This window comes from Poecilia reticulata, chromosome 2 (genome assembly GCF_904066995.2).
Source record: "Poecilia reticulata chromosome 2, P_reticulata-male-v2, whole genome shotgun sequence".
Taxonomy (NCBI): Eukaryota; Metazoa; Chordata; class Actinopteri; order Cyprinodontiformes; family Poeciliidae; genus Poecilia; species Poecilia reticulata.
This window is the reverse complement of record NC_088831.1, coordinates 14,086,693-14,107,069: the sequence shown is the minus strand read 5'-3', so window position 1 is coordinate 14,107,069 and position 20,377 is coordinate 14,086,693. Positions and strand designations below refer to the sequence as shown.

The 20,377-nt window shown below is 40.0% G+C and overlaps 1 protein-coding gene and 1 long non-coding RNA gene across 3 annotated transcripts in view; one reads left to right on the top strand and one right to left on the bottom strand.

Annotated features, from left to right (window-relative positions):
* Positions 1-20,377, top strand: part of LOC108166883 (NACHT, LRR and PYD domains-containing protein 3-like) — a 53,786-nt gene that overhangs the window by 15,377 nt on the left and 18,032 nt on the right. The window contains exons 8-9 of the mRNA XM_081613389.1: positions 568-747; positions 13,850-14,023. Coding sequence (XP_081469515.1) covers positions 568-747; positions 13,850-14,023 — 354 coding nt within the window. The remainder of the gene's footprint in view (positions 1-567; positions 748-13,849; positions 14,024-20,377) is intronic.
* On the bottom strand, positions 16,080-19,399 carry LOC145554091 (uncharacterized). Of its 2 annotated transcripts, XR_014090129.1 has the most exons (3): positions 18,237-19,399; positions 17,842-17,982; positions 16,080-16,475 (listed from the first exon to the last, which is right to left on the bottom strand). It is a non-coding gene; the product is annotated as an uncharacterized LOC145554091 (long non-coding RNA). The 2 variants fall into 2 exon arrangements; XR_014090131.1 differs by lacking the exon at positions 16,080-16,475 and having other exon boundaries at positions 17,438-17,982.

Below are 20,377 nucleotides of genomic sequence, written 5' to 3'. Positions count from 1 at the left end.
CTATTGATTTATAGAAAACTCCAGAAAACTGTAAAACAGCTGAAACACTGGGTGCCTTTAAATCTCAACTTAAAACCCACCTGTTTAGAGTTGCTTATGGCTAAATTAGGGTTAAAGTGCGGGTTTTGATGTTTTCCATGTTTTGATGTAAAGCCCCCCGGAAAACGTTCCAGTTAAACGACGTTTAACTACAGTTCTACGGGGTTTAGAGTCCCAGTTGACAGCGTTCAACTAAAAACTTAGAGGTTGGAGTCAGCTACAGAAACGTAGGTGAATTTTAAAAGGGCTATATCTGAGGTTTTGAGTATCCTTGTTAAACAGCGTTTTAACTAAAACTCTGAGGTTTAAGCCCAGTTAAACAACGTTTAACTGAAGACCTAAAAGGGGTGCGGGTTTTAATGTTATCTTTAAATCTCTTTTTTTCTCACTGTTTATTCAATGTCACATGCTGTTTTTATTTTAATCATGTAAAGCACTTTGAAATGCCTTGCTGCTGAAATGTGCTATACAAATAAAATTTGATTGATTGATTGATTAGAACTGAATTTATTTCTCCACTAATCACAGATTTGGTGGTTGTAGTCTCGGAAACACTGAATGTGAAGTTGTGGCCTCAGCTCTGAAGTCCAACCCAGATCTCACTGAACTGGAAATAAGAAGGATCTACATAGAAGAAGGTGAAGACTCTGAGATGAAGAATCTGATTGAGATCCTGGAGAGTTCAGTCAGTAAAGTGAAGAATCTGAGGTTTGTTTTCTCTATTTATTCAATATAATCATTCATTGATATTTTAATAATTAGTTTAATAAATTTTATTCTAATATATTTTCTTTTAAAAAAACAGTTTAAATGTCAATATAAAATGTCTAAGTCATTTTACCTTATTAATGAATAATTATCTTATTTCAGACTGAAATTATTGAAGTTTGTTTTTCTTTTTTTTTTCACTTTAACATGTTTTTGTCTGATAAACAAAATTATTAAAGTAATTCAAATGATGTTAATTAATGATGGAGATGTTTCAGTTTGGCTTGTAAAGATTCAGATTGTTTTATTTCTGATTCTCATCTTTACATCCAGAATGAAATGTTGTTCATTCAAATGTTGTTCCTCCAGAGTCGAACCACAAACACTGACCAGTTCAAATCCTCATTAATGAAGACAGGGGCGCCCAATACGTTGATCGCGGAAAGGTTTTGAGTCGATCTCGGCAGGTGACAAATTGAACGCCGCCAGGACGCTGAGACCAGCACTTCCTCTTCTGACAGGCTTATCAAAAATATTCATTAAGATCTTAAATGTTTGTACCTTCATTAAAAGAGAATAATTATAAAAAGTCAACCAAACATGTTAAAATTAATAATCTCAGTAATTATTATTTCAACGAGGTTTTGCGCAATTCAGCGCGTTTTGGTTCCCTTAACAAAAAAAGAGAAAAAAGGCGACTCAAAGGCCAACAGACAAGCAGAGCAGGAGTTTGAATTAGCTACTCAACCACCACTGTGTTCATGAGAGGCTTATTATTAATTGAGAAATAAATATCAAGCCTGGAAACCTTCAAGATTCAAGAGACTTTATTGTCATTCACATCTCGTGTTACATGAGGTGGAACGAAATTGAGAGTCACGGCCCCAGTTACATCCAAATATAAAGTATAAAATATAAAAACTAGCTACAAGATCAAATTGTAGTCCAAACCTGATATGTAACGGACTGAATGATGTGATTTTAATGTAGTGTTTGCTCGGCTTGCGGGGCGCAGGCGGTTCCATTGAGGTACTTTCTCAATGTACAAAGAGAGAGAGTAAAAAGGTAGGAGTGGTTTTGAGTTGACCGTCTTTTCGGATTGTTTTACCTTTGGTGTGGCTCATCACACCTGCTGTAGTTTCTGAACGTTCAATACACGACAAACTTGGACTAATTACCTCTTTCAAATATATTTCATTAAGTTTGAACAAATTCTACTGCGATAATTATGTGAAATTAAATTAATTAAATCCCGACTTCAGATGATTTGCCTTTACCTTTACTGGGCTCTTTGGTTCCTCCTATCTGTCTGTAGTTTCTCATACTGAGGTCATCAAATCAAATTTCAGATCTACCATGACTGACTGACATCTCCTGGCATCAGGTTCTCAACCAGCTTCTGACTAAGAAACCAGTAAGCAGCTCCCAGTGTCAGAATCTCACTGAGGAAGAAACTGGATTAGGTTTTCAGTCACTTTTATTATTTCTGCTATAACTGATGTATATTCACATATAAAATAAGTCAATAGAGTTTAATTTGCTATTTTTATGTCTTTGTGTCATGAGGTAGATCTCAGGCGGCTGGTGAGAGAAAAAGTAGATCCTGCTCTCAAAAGGTTTGGGCACCCTTGATCTAAGAAATGACTGATTGTAGAAAAGCAAATCTCTATGAAATAAATAAAGTTAAAGTTCGCATCAGCAGCAGGGGCGGATCTAGAAAAATATTTATGGGGTGGCAAGAGGGTGGCAGGGACTTTTTCAGGGGTGGCAGCATATATATATATATATATATATATATATATATATATATATATATATATATATATATATATATATATATATATATATATATATATATATATATATATATATATATATATATATATATATATATATATATAGTTTTTAATATTTAGAATTAAAAACAATAGGAAATATTGATTTTAACTTGCATTGTTTCAAAATGAGCTTCATGTAGGCACCGAGGCTTAAATACAATTTCTTAATGTAGTATAGTTAATTATTTTCACATCTTTCGTACTCCTGCTAATTGATATGCATTACTGATATGCATATCAATTGACATGCATTGTGTCCAGAAAACCATTTTATCCCAATACAGGACAAGGAGAAATCTGTCACAAAAATATTAGTAGCGCCATCATTTGTTATTGGATATATCTATTAAATACGACTTAAAATAAAGATTAGAAAACTGATGTTTGATAAATTCTCCATGATATAAATCTATAAACAGTTTAGTTTCTGTTAGTTCTGTCAAGATTGGTCAATCGTTTTATTTTAAATATGCTGCAGGAGCCGTAGTTTGACAGCTGTTATAAATATCACCATGATTTTAGGACACAGGGGATTAGCTCAGTTTTTGTCGCTTGTTTTAGGAATTGCAGCGGCTGCAGTGCGCCACAATAAAGGTACAATAAAGCTGAGAACCAAACAGAACCACTTCTGACTGTTCGCAAAGCCAAACATTCAATAAAAGTTCCACCAAGCCACTACTGAGGCAGTAGAGTCATGATTCTCGACACAGGCAGAACAAGGTTCAATGTCCAAACTTCTTGATTGTTCTTGGTGATTTATTTTCCTCTTTCACCAAACAATTACAGACATCAAACTTTCATTTGTTCTCATGCTACCACTCTTAAAAACCATCGGCCCCAAACCCAAATGCCTGCTGGTCCTTCTCCAGGCCCCTGCACTTATCTATGTGGACTGACCCACATTTAGAAATTTAGAAAATAAATAAGAAAATAATAAAACAAAAAAATAAATAAAATCAACAATTATGAACCTACAAATAAACTCTGAAAATAATACAAAAAATAGAAATTTAAGATTAAAGTAACAAAATTCAAATGGATAATAAAATAAAGAAAAAATAGCTCCAACAACTTTTATTCTGCCTCTTCTCGCTCTGTGTTGGCATTACACACCCGTTGCCATGGCAACCGACAAACAGCTCAACTAGCAGATAGAGCAGAGATTACCGATCAGGGGAATCAACACCAAAAAACAACCATTTCCCACACAAAAATGTAGCAAAAACACTAAAACAGAACATCCAGTCTGTTACATTATGCTGTCAGGCTTAATGTCTATATTTGGATTATTAATAAGTTTTCGCCTGAGTACAGCGGCGGTTGATTAGCTGATTTAATAAACAGCTGCTCTACTGATGACGTAGTGGGCGGGTTGACCTGTTTTAGTGCTAACGGAACCAAAACACACCGAACTGCGCAGCACATGCTAACAGTTAGGCTAGTATAACTGACCCACTGCTCACTCGCAGGCCGGCAGTCGTAGCGCCTAACAAGATTCGAACAGCCTGCACGCCATGACCATCACCGCCCGGCTAACAAAGTTTGATATGAGCTTGCAGGTCCGGCTGCCGTTGTACCTAACAAGGTCGGTCATCATGCAGGCCGCAGCCAACACCGCCCGCCTAACAAAGTTCAATATGAACTTGCAGGCCGGTGCCGTGCGCTTGACAAGGTTCGATCAGCCTGCAGGTCTCTGCCTCTTTACCTCGCCTAGCAAAGTTCGATATGAGCTTGCAGGCCCGGCTGCCATGCGCCTAACATGGCTCCAACAGCCTGCGGGCCATGGCCATCACCGCCAGCCTAACAAAGTTCAATATGAACTTGCAGGCCGGTGCCTGCGCTTGACAAGGTTCGATCATCTTGCAGTCCGCAGCCATCACCACCTGCCTAACAAAGCTGCGCCTACGAGGTTCGATCAGCCTGCAGGTCGCGGCTTCTTTGCCTCACCTAACAAAGTTCGACATGAGCTTGCAGGCTGGCTGCCGTGCGCCTAACAAGGTTCAAGCAAGCCTGCAGGTCACGGCATGGCCTCGGCCCCGCACCCTCTTTTGGGGGGAAGACATACCTGAGCTCCATTCGAGCCGATCATTCAAGCTCGCTGCTATTTTCAGCACGCACGTCTTCCCCCGGTGTCCGAGCGCCAAATTCTCGGTCCAATAAAATAATTGTCTAACTGCTGTTTCTCTCTCTGTGTGAGTCTCTACAGATTGAAATGGAGTTGACACATCATGGTTGTGATGAGCAATTTATGGATAAAACAGAAGAAAAACTAAAGAATAACATAAGCTAACCAAAGCTAACCATCCCTCTTAGCAAAGGAAGAAAAAGTGGTCATTGGGGTCCTCAGAAGTTTTGGTGCCCCCCAATAATGCCTGATATATATATATTTTTTACATTCTTTTTAAGTCTGACGGTGTTGACAAAAACTTGGGACAAATCTCAATGGAGTTGGAAAATATATAAAAAATTATTTTTAATAAAAACATTTTGATACTTTTATAATTTATTTTAATACTTATACTTAATTGTCATAATATATTATCTTAGTATTCCTTTGTTTTAAATTATAATGTATTGAGTTCTGCTCCAAGAGAAGGGATTTTAGAGACACCATCCACCTACTACAAAGTTTAAAATAAAAATATTCAGCAAACATTAGAAAACTATACAGTGTTGTGCTCATAGTGTAGTCAGATATTTGAAAAAAAAATATTTTGAGCATATTTTATTAAAATTTTGTGGCCCGCGGGCCTTGAGTTTGACACATGTGATATAACTGATTTAAGCCAGTCAATATTACACAAGGAATTAATGTGGCCATTTCAAATGAAGCTTACTGAAAATTTCAAAATAAAAGCCTTGACAATTTTATATCATATAGTTGCTCTTTTGGGCATTAGATAACTGGTATAACCAAACCACTATTACAAATGGGATTAGTGTTGCCATTTCAAATGAAGATTATAAAAAATTCTAAATAAAAGTCTTGATAATTTTTATATCATGTGATTGCTCTTTTTTGCATTAGATAACTGTTTAAGAAAACCATTGTTACACATGGGATTAGTGTTGCCATTTCAAATGAAGCCTACTGAAAGTTTCCAAATTAAAACCTCATTAATCCCCTAGGGGAAGTGCACCGTAGCAGGCGGTGCAATTACATTAGGTTTAATTATTTTCTTCCCTCGAGTTAGGGGGAAGAAATCTATCCTTTATGTTCCCATTATCATAAAGGATAATGGGAACATTATCCTTTATAATAATGTTCCCATTTCTCAATAATATGAGCCCTTATTAGCATTTTCTCTCAAGTTATGGCACTGGCTTGTGCAAGCCAGTGCATTTAACCTAAAATAAGCTTTTAGACAATTTTTTTACTTATAAGCCATATTTAGTATACTGAATGGAATAAGTGAATAATAGACAACATGCTAGTGATACCATTCATGCTATTATTAGCATTTTGACTAATTTTTCCTAATGGAACATACTGAATGGTACAAGTACAGCTTTGTCCACATTCTTCTGACTCTCCACAGGTTATAGACTACATTGAAGCCTTCTTTAGCATTATTGCAAATTTTTAGCATGAGAACGCTGTGTCCGAACCAATGGGCACACTTTGGCAGGCCCTGGTTCAATTTCTTCAGGAATTTTCTAGTTAGGGCCTGTTATGCAATGCATGGCAGGAACCTACTGTTCTACACTCAATAAGCAGTCTCTTTATTGGGGCCTGCCATAGCAATGCATAGTGAAGCCGTACGGAAGTCTTTCTCCATGGCCTTTCCAAACTCCTCCCACACCCGAGTTTTTGCCTCAGCGACCACCAGAGCCGCATGTCACTTTGATAGGACTCCTGCAGCTTGACAGCATCCCTCACCGAAGGTGTCCACCAACGGGTTCGAGGGTTGCCGCCGCGACAGGCACCAACAACCTTGCGGCCACAGCTTCGATATGCCACCTCGGCAATGGAGGCACGGAACATGGTCCACTCAGACTCAATGTCCCCCACCTTCCCTGGAACATGTTTGAAGTTCTGCCGGAGATGGGAGTTAAAGCTCCGCCTCACAGGGGACTCCACCAGACCTTCCCAGTAGACCCTCACTATACGTTTGGGCCTTCCAGGTCTGACCAGCTTCCTCCCCCACCACCGGAGCCAACTCACCACCAGGTAGTGGTCAGTGGACAGCTCTGCACCTCTCTTCACCCGAGTGTCCAAGACATACGGTTGCAGATCCGATGAAACAAAATCGATCATCGAACTGTGGCCTCGGGTGTCCTGGTGCCAAGTGCACATATGGACACCCTTATGCTTGAACATGGTGTTCGTGATACAGTCCCTGACGAGCACAGACGTCCCAACAACAGAACACCACTCAAGTTCAGATCGGGGGCCCTTCCTTCCAACCACGCCCTCCAGGTCTCACTGTTATTGCCCACGTGAGCGTTGAAGTCCCCCAGTAGAACAAGTGAGTCCCCAGGAGGGGCACTCTCCAGTACCCCCTCTAAGGACTCCAAAAAGGGTGGGTAATCTGAACTGCTGTTCGGCCCGTAAGCACAGACAACAGTCAGAACCCGTCCCCCCACCCGTAGGCAGAGGGACGCTACCCTCTCGTTCACCGGGGTAAACCCCAACGCCCAGGCGCCAAGATGGGGGGTGTTGGGAATGGAAATCCCGATCGATGAATCATAATTTGTATTGACACACGGAGCTTAAAATCAGCCAAGAAAAGCATTCAGACTTTACTTATTTTATTCACTTTCAGCGCTGAAAGGAGACGCTTTAACCATTACATCCGAGAAAAGTTTCTAAAAAAGTCTGTGCAGCGTCTGAGGAGAAAGAGGAGGGTAGCTGATTATATGGACTGAAGACACTCCCTGAAATCACACCATGTCTCTGTGGCCTGGGAAAACATTTCTTTTTCGTGAGAAATGGACCTTGGTGTCTAACAGAATCAAACATGTAATTCTTTACTATGGGCCCTTTGTCTAACAGCGTGTGACTCTTTCTCGACCTTGGTAAAGCGTCTCAACTGGGGCAACAAATATGTCCACTCCTACTGGCGCCTCTCACCGTGGGCAACTCCAGAGTGGAAGTACATCCAGCCCCTCTCAAGGAGACTGGTTCCAGAATGAGAGCCATGGGTCGAGGTGAGGCCGACTATTTCTAGCCAGAACCTCTCAGCCTCGCACACTAGCTCCAGCTCTTTCCTCACCAGAGAGGTGACGTTCCACGTCCCAAGAGCCAGCTTCTGCAGCCGAGGATCAGACAGCCAGGGTCCCCTTCATCGGCTGCTGCCCGTAACGCAATGAACCCGACCCCTTTGGCAACTCCGACAGGTGGTGAGCCCATTGGCTCACCACCTGCCTACTCTTCAGGCTAAGCCTGGCCAGGCCTGGCTACAGAGGGGGGCCCCGGTGAGCCACGTCCGGGCGAGGGAACGCCAGATCTAAAGTTCCTCTCCATCATAAGGGGTCTTCGGGCTGCGCTTTGTCTGGTTCCACACCTAGGACCTGTCTGCCTGGGGCATAGAGCCCCATACAGCATAGCTCCTAGGATCATTGGGACACTCAAAGCAGGCGCGGAGCTATACGAGGGGCTGGGGGCGCGGCGGCCCCCCGCCCCAGGCCGGGGGACCTGGGAGAGGTCCTGGGAGGAAGAGTTTCAATTCGTTTTAATGTGAGTACATCCGGAGAAAGTGGGCCCTCTCCTGTTGAGTAAGGTGTATGTAGAATAATATAGAGGTTGTCCCCCAGTAAATTATCTAGTAGGCTTGCCCAGTCACTGTTTCATTCACTCATGGTTTTTCCGATATTTTCTCCAAGTGTTTTCGTGGTAAAAGAGACTAACGAATATGTTCCGTCCTATCTACTCGCCCCCCTGCCCCTGCTGACGTTCCCGCGAAAGGTACGTCCTGTAAACATATAGGGGCCGGGTCATTAGCCCCGCCCCCCGGCCCGACGATGACTTGTTTCGCTACTGACTCAAACCCCTCCACCACGATAAGGTGTGTCGAGAAAAGTCGAGCTCATCCCACTTCCCCATGCTGGAGATTTTAGTTTAATAGTAATAATAAATAAAATTACCTTAAAATTAATGACATAGGTGACATCAAGACCCAACAGTAGAGTCAGACGGTAATAAAATGAATCTGGTTGTGTGTGTTGTTATTGTGCCCTGCAAACTTGGCTTTAATTCTACTTCTTTCTATTTAATCATAAAAAATCAAAGTCAGGCAGAAAGAGAGTCATGAAACAGGAAGAGCTGGTTTTCTGAAGAAAAGGGGAAGTTTCTGTCTTGCATCAGGCTAAAAATAGTTCAGACCATTCCTTATTTTAAAGCATTAAAGGTTTTTAAAGAATAAAATCTAAACATTTTGAGAACTTGGATAAAACCCAGAGTAAAATACTTAAAATAATGACTTATAATTATGCCAATAATTAATATTGGTTTAACCAGTGGTTGATGTTGGTTTGATTATAAGAATATTTACACTTACTCTTACACTTGTGGAAGTACTTAAAGGTGAAACAAGTAACTGTAATTTGGTATCAGATAATTACAATAATGGATTATTATTGGGTTCTTTTCAGAAGTGTCTGTAATAACTCACATTATGATTATAATAAGAGTAACTAATAAGTTATGGTTATTATAACATTATAAATGAATGTTAAATCAAAAAGGTTATAAATGTGATTTTGACATTGAGCTTGAAAAGGTGTAAAATGTTGTAACTGTAATTAAAGGTCACTGATGTTGTGTAGGAGGTAGATGGTAGGTGGAAGGTCAGGGGAAAAGGGGAACTGATAGGAGAACGGAGAAGACAAGGCCTTATTGCTAAACTTCAACTTGCCTAAGAAAAGGTTGGGCAGGAAACAGAGGTAGGAGGAACTGTTGAGCAACTTGGGGACATTAGAACAGAGATCCGGTCATAAGGTCTCCAGGGTGAAGGAGATGAGATCATCTGTCCAAGCAGTCAGCCAATGAGACAGGCACAGCAACAAAGCTAGCCAATGCAAACGCACCAAAAGGTGGATAAACCCTTTATAAGGTGGGTGCAACAGAGGAATCTTTGGTTGGATCCTTCAGGCAGCTTCGAGCCAAGACGGAGATGGACAAAGAACTCTGCAGCTGAAGAAGAGCCGGGGCCACAGAACCGAAGACTGTTCTGCACATGGGGACCAACCCGTTAGCCCCGCAACATGTGGCTTCAAATCGCACTTCTCTCAACAGCTGGGTTTAGACCCCCAAAGACAAAGACAAAGACCAAGGCAAAGATGAAGATAAAGACAAAGATAAAGACAAAGGCAAAGAACAAAGGCAAAGAGGAAGAACTGGTGTGTTCCTTCCGTGGGACCAGGAAGATCGTGAGACGAGAAGAAGGGAGCTGCAGAGCTGCAAGACAAGAAGCTGAGGATCGCTACGCGCATGAGGAAGTCACCCTGATGCCCGAGACCTGCCGCTCTAAGTCAGTACTCTTCCTGTACTGGGAACCTCCTGCTGCTGCAACACCTTCTTCATCAGGCCAGTTCTGGGGTTCAAAATGCCAAACTCTGTCCGTCTCTCTCAAAGTTTCCCTTTTTTAGTTCTCAGTGTCAGCATTAGGGAAAGATAGGCTAGATTATTGATTTTACTTATTTGATTATTTCTGCTAGTGAATTAAGCTGTACTGACCCTTGCAAAATTGCCTTACTAATAAAATAATTAGCATTTAAGAAAATCTAAAAGATGTTGTGGACATTCAATTAATGAGTCACCTTAAAGTTCTTTGATGGTTGTGAAATAGCTATGAAGTTTGATTCTGGGAGGAAAAAGTAGAAATGTTTTATAGGTTGTTTTTAGCCAAAACTAAAACAACACCCTCTTGGGACTCGCCCGAGTCACTAAAACCAACCTGGTTCAGTAACAAGTGCAAGTTGTAATAAAGAGAAAGAGCGACCGTTAACAGGTGTGCTCTGTGAAGCTAGTTGGTTGCAAGCTACTCAATCTGGCTAATTCACAGGCTGAAAAAGGGTGGGACATCTGGAGGGGGAGGTCGTTAGAAACCAGGCTAGTCTTTCTCGACGCCAGCTTAAACAGAGTTTACTCAGTTCTGAACAGGGTAAAATCCCATCAGATTTAGAAAACTCAAATTACCCGTTAGATGGAGAGCTGGCTGCACATCTCCCTCCTCTGAGAAGAGGAAGTAGAGTGAGAGAGAAGGGGGGGGGGAGGTGTTGCGCAACAACAAGTTGTCTGTTACTACCCAATAGTAAGTCCCGCCTACTCCTCACAACCCTTCGGACTCACTACTGCCCAGTTCTCTGTCTAACAGGTCCGGAAAATCCCCAGAAACTCGGGTCTTACCCTAGCAATAGTTTGTGGAGAATTATCTGTTTAAACTGGGGTCGGAAAGGACTCGTCTAGCTCTGACTACCTTCGATCCAGAAGTTATGACCTTTTACAGTTGAGAAGCAATCCGCTGAGTAGCCCTCACAGCGACATAACCCCTACAACCACTCCTGTTAACGGTAGCTCCTCTCCTAAAATAACGGCACTTGTTAACGGCTAGATCAAATTTAGTGACTTAGAGTTAAGTCCCAAGGTCATTATTTTAACACTCACCAGAGGAAAACACAAAGCCACCCTGTTACTAGGATCATGTATGTTAACTTTACCATATTTAGGAGAACCAATAATAATTAAGACTGACACAATTAAACTCACTGTTCACAATTCTCATTAGAATTTTAGGATTACAATTTTATTAAGCAAGCTTTAGCAGGGGCATATAACAACAGGTTAAATTCTTCAAAAGTTATTAAAGAGTCAAAAATATATTGAAATCAACTGGGATCAATCACATCTTATCCTTATTCTTATCCCTAACCCGTTTCACTAAATTCACTGAGCGAGGCTTTGGGGGAAGCTGGTCAACTCATACCCGATGGTTCTTGGTCTCGGCAGCTGTAATCTTTAGAAGTCCTTGGTCAGAGTCTTTGTCCAGCCGGAGCAAAGTCCTCTTTGCTGAAGAGAAGCGGAGAGAAGACTCACGCTTTCCATTAAACGTGCAGACTCTTTGTCTTTAAAAGACCTCCGTCTCTTTTCCAAGTCGGCTGCGGTGATTTGGAGAGCGTTGGGTAGATGCAGAGGAGTCGGTCGGATCTGGAACCGGAGGTGGTGGCCGGTGGAACTTGTCCCTTCTTATCGGCGTGAAGTCTTTGAGCCTTTCCCTTGGTTCCGGGCGTGGTCCTCCGCTGGTCTTTAGCTGACTTCCCTTGCTGACTCTTCTTCTGCGCCTGGGACGAAGAACACTCTTTTTCCCTCGTACGTCAGTATTTATGCACTGTGTTTTCATGGAACCCGCCCATCGCATTATGTCATCGCCTGATGTCATGCAAGGCAGGGCTGCCTGCGGAAAGCACCGGGCTCTTGACCATCTGTTTCCAATCCTGCCCTCCCCCTGCTTCTCGCTCCGAACATGTTCAGACATGTTCAATGCAAACATGCCCAGGCATGTTCAATGCTGAAGAAACATGTTCAAACATGTTCAATGCTTTACTTTGTCATCATTTCACCTCAGTATGTTTCTTCCTCACTCATCATCATTATTCCTTAACCATCAATGAGTATTATACAACAATCAGGTTGTCTAAACCTCAATTTCCATAAAACATTATTACCTTCAACTGATTAAAAGTACAGAGCATACATTATAACATTCTCTGATTAAAAGTACAGAATATATGTTTTGATCATACATTACAGACATTTCTTCATTGGCATGTGTATTGTCGCCGTATAATCACTTATCACTTATAATCATCATTTAATCATTGTACAGGGTATATTGTTATTCCTCAGGCTTTTATTCCGTTTTTCTGCGTGCCCTGGACAGATCTCACATTACTCATACCAGATTTCACGACAGGTGGCAGCCAACGGAGAGGGCATCGGTTTTAGTCCTCCATAAAAAGTTTTGAAGTCAGAAATACACTGTGCTGTGTATGTGTGTCAGAGAGCAAGACTCTGACTATGTGAGACACTCTGCCTCACTTTTTGCTTATTTTTCACAATTTATTTTGCAATTTTAACTCTAAATACCACTGAAAGTAATAGCTCCCTTCTCTGGATCAAACTGAACGTTTTGATACCAGTTTTGTGTGGGGGCATGTAGCGGTTCAGGCCACATTAACAGTGATGGAGGAAAAATAAAAAAAGCTATAAATAAATAAAGAGACCATTTATTGGGTGTAGAACACTAGGTTCCTGCCGTGCATTGCATAGACAGGCCGCAATCACACCTGCATGTGATCATCACAAGAAGATTTATTTATCATTTGTATGCAAAAAAGTTTATTTAAAAGTATATTTCTGCCAAAATACTCAGAAATTCTGAGATAAAAAGTTGTAGATAAAACACAATTGAAGTTGAAATGTTGAACATTTTTTATTTAAAACTCAGAAAGGTTTGAGATTAATCTCAAAAATAGTTTTTCTAGAAATATTTTGACTTTGAGTTTAGAATTTTTCTTTTTCCAGAAGATTTATGTGGTTTCGGGCAGAAATATACTACTTTTTATCTATAGTGACCCTAATATACAGGTCCTTCTAAAAAAATTTGCATAATGTAATAAAGTTAATTATTTTCCATAATGTAGTGATAAAAATTAAACTGTCGTATATTTCAGATTAATTGCACACCACCTGAAATATTTCAGGTCATTTGGCGTTTTAATGCTGATGATTTTGGCATACAGCTCATGAAAACCCAAAATTCCCCATCTCAAAAAATTAGCATATTTCAGCTGACCAATAAAAGAAAAGTGTTTTTAATACCAAAAAAGTCAACCTTCAAATAATTATGTTCAGTTATGCACTCAATACTTGGTCAGGAATCCTTTTCCAGAAATGACTGCTTCAATGCGGCGTGGTATAGAGGCAATGCCGAGGTAATATGGAGGCCCAGGATGCTTCAATCCAGCTCATCCAGCTTCAATTAAGCTCATCCAGAGTGTTGGGTCTCAAGTCTCTCAACTTTGTCTTCACAATATCCCACAGATTCTCTATGGGGTTCAGGTCAGGAGAGATGGCAGACCAATTAGCACAATAATAGCTATCAGGAGATTTTGGAGCACTTCATGCTTTCATCTGCTGAAAAGCTTTATGGAGATGAAGATTTTATTTTTCAGCACGACCTGGCACCTACTCACAGTGCCATAACCACTGGTAAATGGTTTACTGACCATGGTATTATTGCTCATATTGATTCTTTATTCAGATTGATGGACTGCAGTTTGTCAGAGACCAGCTGGACTTCTCTGTTCTCAGCTCTGAAGTCCAAACCGACCCATCTGACAGAACTGGACCTGAGCAGAACCAACCTGGGAGATTCTGGACGGAAAGAGCTCTGTGGTTTTCTACAGACTGAAGGCTGCAGACTGGAGAAATTGTTGTATGTAATTATATGATTATTGATATTTCAGTGAATAATTATATATAATTGATCATAAATCAAAGTTCATATCTTTTGTTCTAATAAATATTTTCTGAGTTTGTTCCTGGACTTGTATCCAGAGATTAATTTAGTCCCTCTGTGTAACTGAGTTGGACCTGCTGACCTGAGGTCAGAACAGGACAGCATTCGGACCCCCAGTGTGTAGAAATCCCTCTCATGTGAATCAGGTCAAGGGTCAAGATGTAAAAAATGAATGAGAATGAAATCTTCCTATACTAAAGGTCCACTAATCCCACACTTAGTTTTAAATATTCTGCTATTAGTTAATAAAAATCCAGTCCAGGTTTAAAGAGTCCAGGTGTTTTAATGTTTAACTAGAGCAGATTAAAGATGCTGGTTGTGGTGAATAATTAGGTGGAATCACCCTTTATCCATTTCCTGAATCAGAGGCTTCAATCAGAAACCAACTTCAGCTTCGTCTGAAAAAATCCAGACCACTGAGTTTTTCTCTGAGCTCAACAGGCTGCAGGTTCTTCAGGACATGAGTTTTCTGGTCCAGACATCAGAACCAGCAGAGACTGCAGCACATGAATCTGGACCAGGTGTGTTAGGAGAGATTCTGCACATGCTCAGACTAAAGGTTCACAGTCTGACAGAGATGGACAGAGAAAGTCGACCAACTCTGGATGAAATGGTTCCTAGAAACAGGGAAGCTTTCTGGGGACTTGACTGCCTGCTCATATGGAGCTGCAGCTCATGCAGGAGTTTTATGTTGGCAGGAAGCAAAACAACATGGAAGCAGGTGATGAGTTTCCATTTTACTGTCAATTCCACTGATGGAGCAAATTACAAGTCAGTCGTCCTCCAAACCACTGAGAGCAGCTTCCAGAGGAAATCTGAGTTTGTTCTGACAGTCAGACTCTATCAGGATGACCACAGTCTACTGGCAGAGTTCCTGGACATGAAGGAGACAGAAATAATATAAAGATCATTAATTAACAGTCCTGCAGTAAATACTGACTTTGTGAAGTTTATGGTGTTTAAGTCATTTAGTTCAAACATCTTGATTCAGCTCTTATTTTGTATGACAGGAAATGAGATCTTACCTTTGTAAAGCTTTGTGTGCAACAAGCTTCAGCAGTTACTGAAATCATTCTCATGTGGTTCACCTGGAAAATAGATTTAAAAATGACTCATCTTCACAATCAGGTTGTTCTTTATGATAATGTTCCCATTTCTGCAGCGTCTCTGATGAAGGACTCAGAACTTGAACTAAATGACCCAAATCAATCTGACAGAGAAAAAACTAGACTATTTTCTAGTTGATAGTTCAGGAACTGAATCACCACAAAATGAGAAAATGATCAACTTTCAGAATCTGAGCTGTAATGGATGTTGTAAAACTCTGAATTAGACGGATTGAAATAAACCGTTTACATCTGTCATACTTAGCAATGAGCTGCAGTTAAAATACAACCAGCAAGAAAAACATCATTAATAGATTAATGAACAAAAACTGGAGACATAAAATATCTGATGATAAATGATGGAACAGAGCAGTCAGCTGATACTGAGACTGTAAGGAAACATGGAGAGAGAAAAAACATCCAACTGAGTTTAAGATCCTGAGAAACTTTTAGAAAAACTTTGAGTTTGTTTTTTGATCAAATGTTCTGGTTCTGCTGGTTTGGACTCTTTAAACCAGTTTGACTGGATCAGATGTTAGAATCAGTTCATCATGTTTCTTTTACATTCAGGGAAATTCATTTTCTACATTTTTATTATTTGTACATATTTCAGTTTTAACCTGCATCCTGTTGGCTTCAGCTCATCTTTTTTTCTTTATTCAGATTGAGTGAATGCAGTTTGTCAGAGACCAGCTGGACTAATCTGTTCTCAGCTCTGAAGTCCAACTCGACCCATCTGACAGTACTGGACCTAATCAGCACCAACCTGGCAGATTCTGGACTGAAGGAGCTCTGTGGTTTCCTACAGTCTCCTATCTGCAGACTGGAGATGTTGAGGTATTTAGTTATCTAATTATTGATATTTCTATGAATAAGTAGATATAATTGATCATAAATCAAAGTTCATATCTCCTGTTCTAATAACTACAGTGTACGCACGCAGTGAAGCTTCAGTCCTATCAACCTTAGTAAAGATCCGTCCAAAAGAATCAGATCATTCCTGAATGCACTTTGGTCGCAGCGTTGTCCCATATAAGAGACACCTCAGTCAACACCTTCACACAGTAATTCAGCGCATGAGTGATAACTTTTTTCATCGCAGATGCAACATGTGTGTCTCAGTCAGTACAGCTAGCATCATGTCCACGGAGCTTACCTTTCTTTAAGCTTTCCTTCCAAGTGACACTAAAAGTTGGATGAAGTCCCCACCATCTCACCTTAATGTCATTGCCAACAAATTCTGTCCATGGTCCAGATGACATCTGATAACAGACTTCCCTGATGATACAAAGTTTTTAAAGAAAAAATTAACAAGGGCATGTTTCACAACACAACGTATCAAAATAAAAACTTATACACATGTATGATGTCTGCTGGCTGGAGAGGAGTCTGTGCTAATGCACAGCTGGACACCATGTCAAAAGTCATTGTGTGGTTCACTAAATGATTCACAAACCTATCCCTTCTGTCAAATGGTTAAAAAACAGTAGGGGCAATGAAAATGAGATGTGACTCTACAGGGTCGGCCACATCTGAAGATTTGGAATTCTGCAGTGACAAAATAAAAGAAGATAATTAAAACAACATCTATTTAAACAAGAAATGGTTCATTCCCACTAAAAATAGAGCAACGACACAGTGTAATAGCTACAAACATAAAACAAAAATGTTATAACACATCAGTATATATATATATATATATATATATATATATATATATATATATATATATATATATAGGCCCCGACCTTTCTGCATGGAGTTTGCATGTTCTCCCTGTGCATGCATGGGTTTTCTCCGGGTTCTCCAGTTTCCTCCCACAGTCCAAAAACATGACTGTCAGGTTAATTGGTCTCTCTAAATTGTCCCTAGGTGTGAGTGTGTGTGTGCATGGTTATTTGTCCTGTGTGTCTCTGTGTTGCCCTGCAACAGACTGGCGACCTGTCCAGGGTGACCCCTGACCCCGCCTCTCGCCCGGAACGCCAGCTGGATATTGACACCAGCAACTCCCGACCCCACTACACAAGGGTGTAAGAAAATGGATGGATGGATGGATATATACATACACGAACTATTTTGTCATATGTTATACTCTTATTTGAGTAGATTTTGTTGATATGCAACCTAATGCGAGTTACTTCACAGAATGAAGAGCATATTTTAACCCATAAAAAACACGACACACAGGTTTCTTCTAACCTTTATTTGTTGACTTATATTAATATTTTTAATTTCCATTTTTAAAATAACTATCAGTGCACATACCTTCATTTTAATTCATGTCTGCAGAAATAAATGGGTAATATTACACTGCACATTATGATCAGTAAAACCGTACTTAATAGTAGATATATCACCTAATACTGTTACTCTTACTAGTGTTTTTTGCAGTTATTTACTACTATAAATATATGAAGTAGAGGGAACTACACCCACCTATGATGGCAGCTTTTAGTTTATAAAAAGTGTTAGACTTTCCAGAAATGTTGCCGTGCAAAAACATATTTCAAAAAGGATTAACCTTTTTCTAGTCTTTTTTATGAAAAAAAACAACAACTACAAAACTGTTAAGAAGGTAAATAAATAAATGATAGTGTAAGTGTAGCTTTACATACCGTTATGTTGAACCGTAGCAGTTCTTGTTATGTGATTCTGTACCCTGAACGACTCATCGGCTTTGTATGAGCAAAGAGGACAGAAATATCCGTCATTCGTGCAATACGGAATAATCTTCTCTCCGTTACGAATGTTACAAATAGAAACGTGGATCTGTTAAATAAAATAAAAAAAACAAAGTTTGAGCATAAAATACACTTATCAATTATACATTTTATTTACTTTTCTATTTTTATCTAATGGTGCCCTGCAGGGAAATAATTAGCTATGCTACATGCTAAATTTAACCTTACCTTCTATGAATTACGCATTTCAATAGTCTACAGCTGTTTATTATATGCTCAACGTCATCTAGAAAAGCGTATTGATTTACTATGTGATAAAAATTTTAAAGAAGGTAAAAATACCTTTTGCTGACTTTGCGCCTTTTCCATTTTGGATCGTGTGCCGAACACATGAACCCTCTCAAACTTCTTTCAATCGCATCTCAAACCCGCTTCTTTAAGGTATTTATACTAGAAATTAGGAAAATAGCGCCCCCTTCACTTCCGGAGTGCAATGGTCCCATTTCCATATAAGGTATGAGGCTGACAGTGGTCCGTCCCCGCCCCATTCTGCATGCTGCAGCGAGGACCTTCTCGAATTTGTTAAAAACTGTTAGCTTTGCTGATGTAAATAAAAGAGAGAAGTTGAAATACATGCTGAGAGAGAAACTCCTTCCTAAAGATAAAGCTATATTACAGATTTAAAAAGAAAATCAAAATGGGAGAACGCGGATAATATAGGAAATAGCGCCCCCTTCACTTCCGGAGTGCAATGATCCCATTTCCAAATAAGGTAAGAGGCTGACAGTGGTCCGTCCCCGCCCCTTTCTGTTTGCTGCAGCGAGGACCTTCTCAAAAAAAGAGCAATGCGACTTGGATGTAACGAGTAACGCGACAGTTTTGTAGAAATGTAGTGAAGTAGAAAGTACAGATGCTTACTGTAAAATTTACTGGAGTAAAAGAAGAAAGTATCCATTATTAAATCTACTTAAGTAAAGTACAGATACACGAAAATTGTACTTAAGTACAGTCCCACCACTGCCTCTAATCTACCCACCACAGCTGTCATGATTGAATGAATTATGTTTATGTGCAGTAGGTGGCGAGCATGAGTTCATATGAATGTATAAATATAAAGAATAGAACAATAGAAGTAGATGTGACACACCTGTGAGCAAGAGATGTGAACAGACCTCTAAAAGATGCTTTAATAAAAGTATCTGGACATTATACAATGTCTGGTCTTTATCAAGCACGAATATAACATGGTGTCATGAGTCAACTAAAAAGCCGACAATGGAGCTGAAACCACCGGAGAGCTTGAAGCTGACGGGAAAGGTGGATGAGAATGGGGTATATGCCACGAGAGGTGGTGACGTATTTCCGTTTGAATTTATGCCACATAGATGGGTTCCGGGTCCTGCTTGCTCCTATTGTTTTTACCCAAAGCTGCAAGATCTGTACCATGAAAAAGACGCAAAACTTAAAATATCTGTGAGCTACTGGTACAACAACCGAGTTTTGTGGTGTGCCGTTGTGTCCATTAATTAGCCGGTACCATCCAGTGCTTAGTTTTTTTCATGTTCCTGCTGATATCAAGGCGACAGCGGACTGTAGCCAAAACTTAGCCACTACAGCTAACACCCGGTTTGTAGCTGCCTGCTATTTCAAAGCTTGAGGATATTGAAAATGCAGCGTCAGAAATGGGAAGACGGAGGTTAAAAGTTAGCTGTATGTGGTTCGTTCACTGGAATAATTTGTTGGAGGAAAATAATGTCGGAGGAAATCCACTGCTATGGGAACAGGCTGAGAGCAGAGGCAGCGATTCGGCACAAGGTAAGTCAATACGTGTTGATGTTTGTGTTATACGGAGTATGAAATTATTTTTAGGCAACTCATTAGCTTTTTTTTATGTGACAATTATATAAAATACATTTAACATGCAGTCAAAGCGATACCGAGCACGGTAATTTAAGAACAACCGAGGGCAGCAACGCTTCAGCACGAACTAGTCAGTCAGATTAAGGTCCAAAACCTTCGCTTTACAGCCGTTTAAGTGGCACCGACCCACATAAAAAACCCCACAGAACAAATGGTAGAAATCACGTATTTCCAGAATCCCGAAAATATGACATCTACCTTTGCTGTTTCATAATTATAATACACGTTAGAGTGAATTTTTCCACTTGGCTGCTATAATTTGTTCTTGCATTACACAACGTAATTTCAATTTTTTTCCCTCTGAGATTCTGCTTAGAAAATTAGGTTATGACTGCATTTTGTTTTTAAAATGGTAAATTTAGGTTTGCCTTGACTTTTATAAACTAATGCCTCTTATATGCATCATTTGTTGTATTTCTGTTGGTGCAGGTATTAGGCGAACACGATGCTTTGCCTGCTAGTAGTTTAAATTAATTTCAGCTGCACACTTTCAAAAGTACGGAAGAGGATTAGATTTTAACATGCATTTTCTAAGTAGTTCACTCTTACTCAGTAACTTCAGT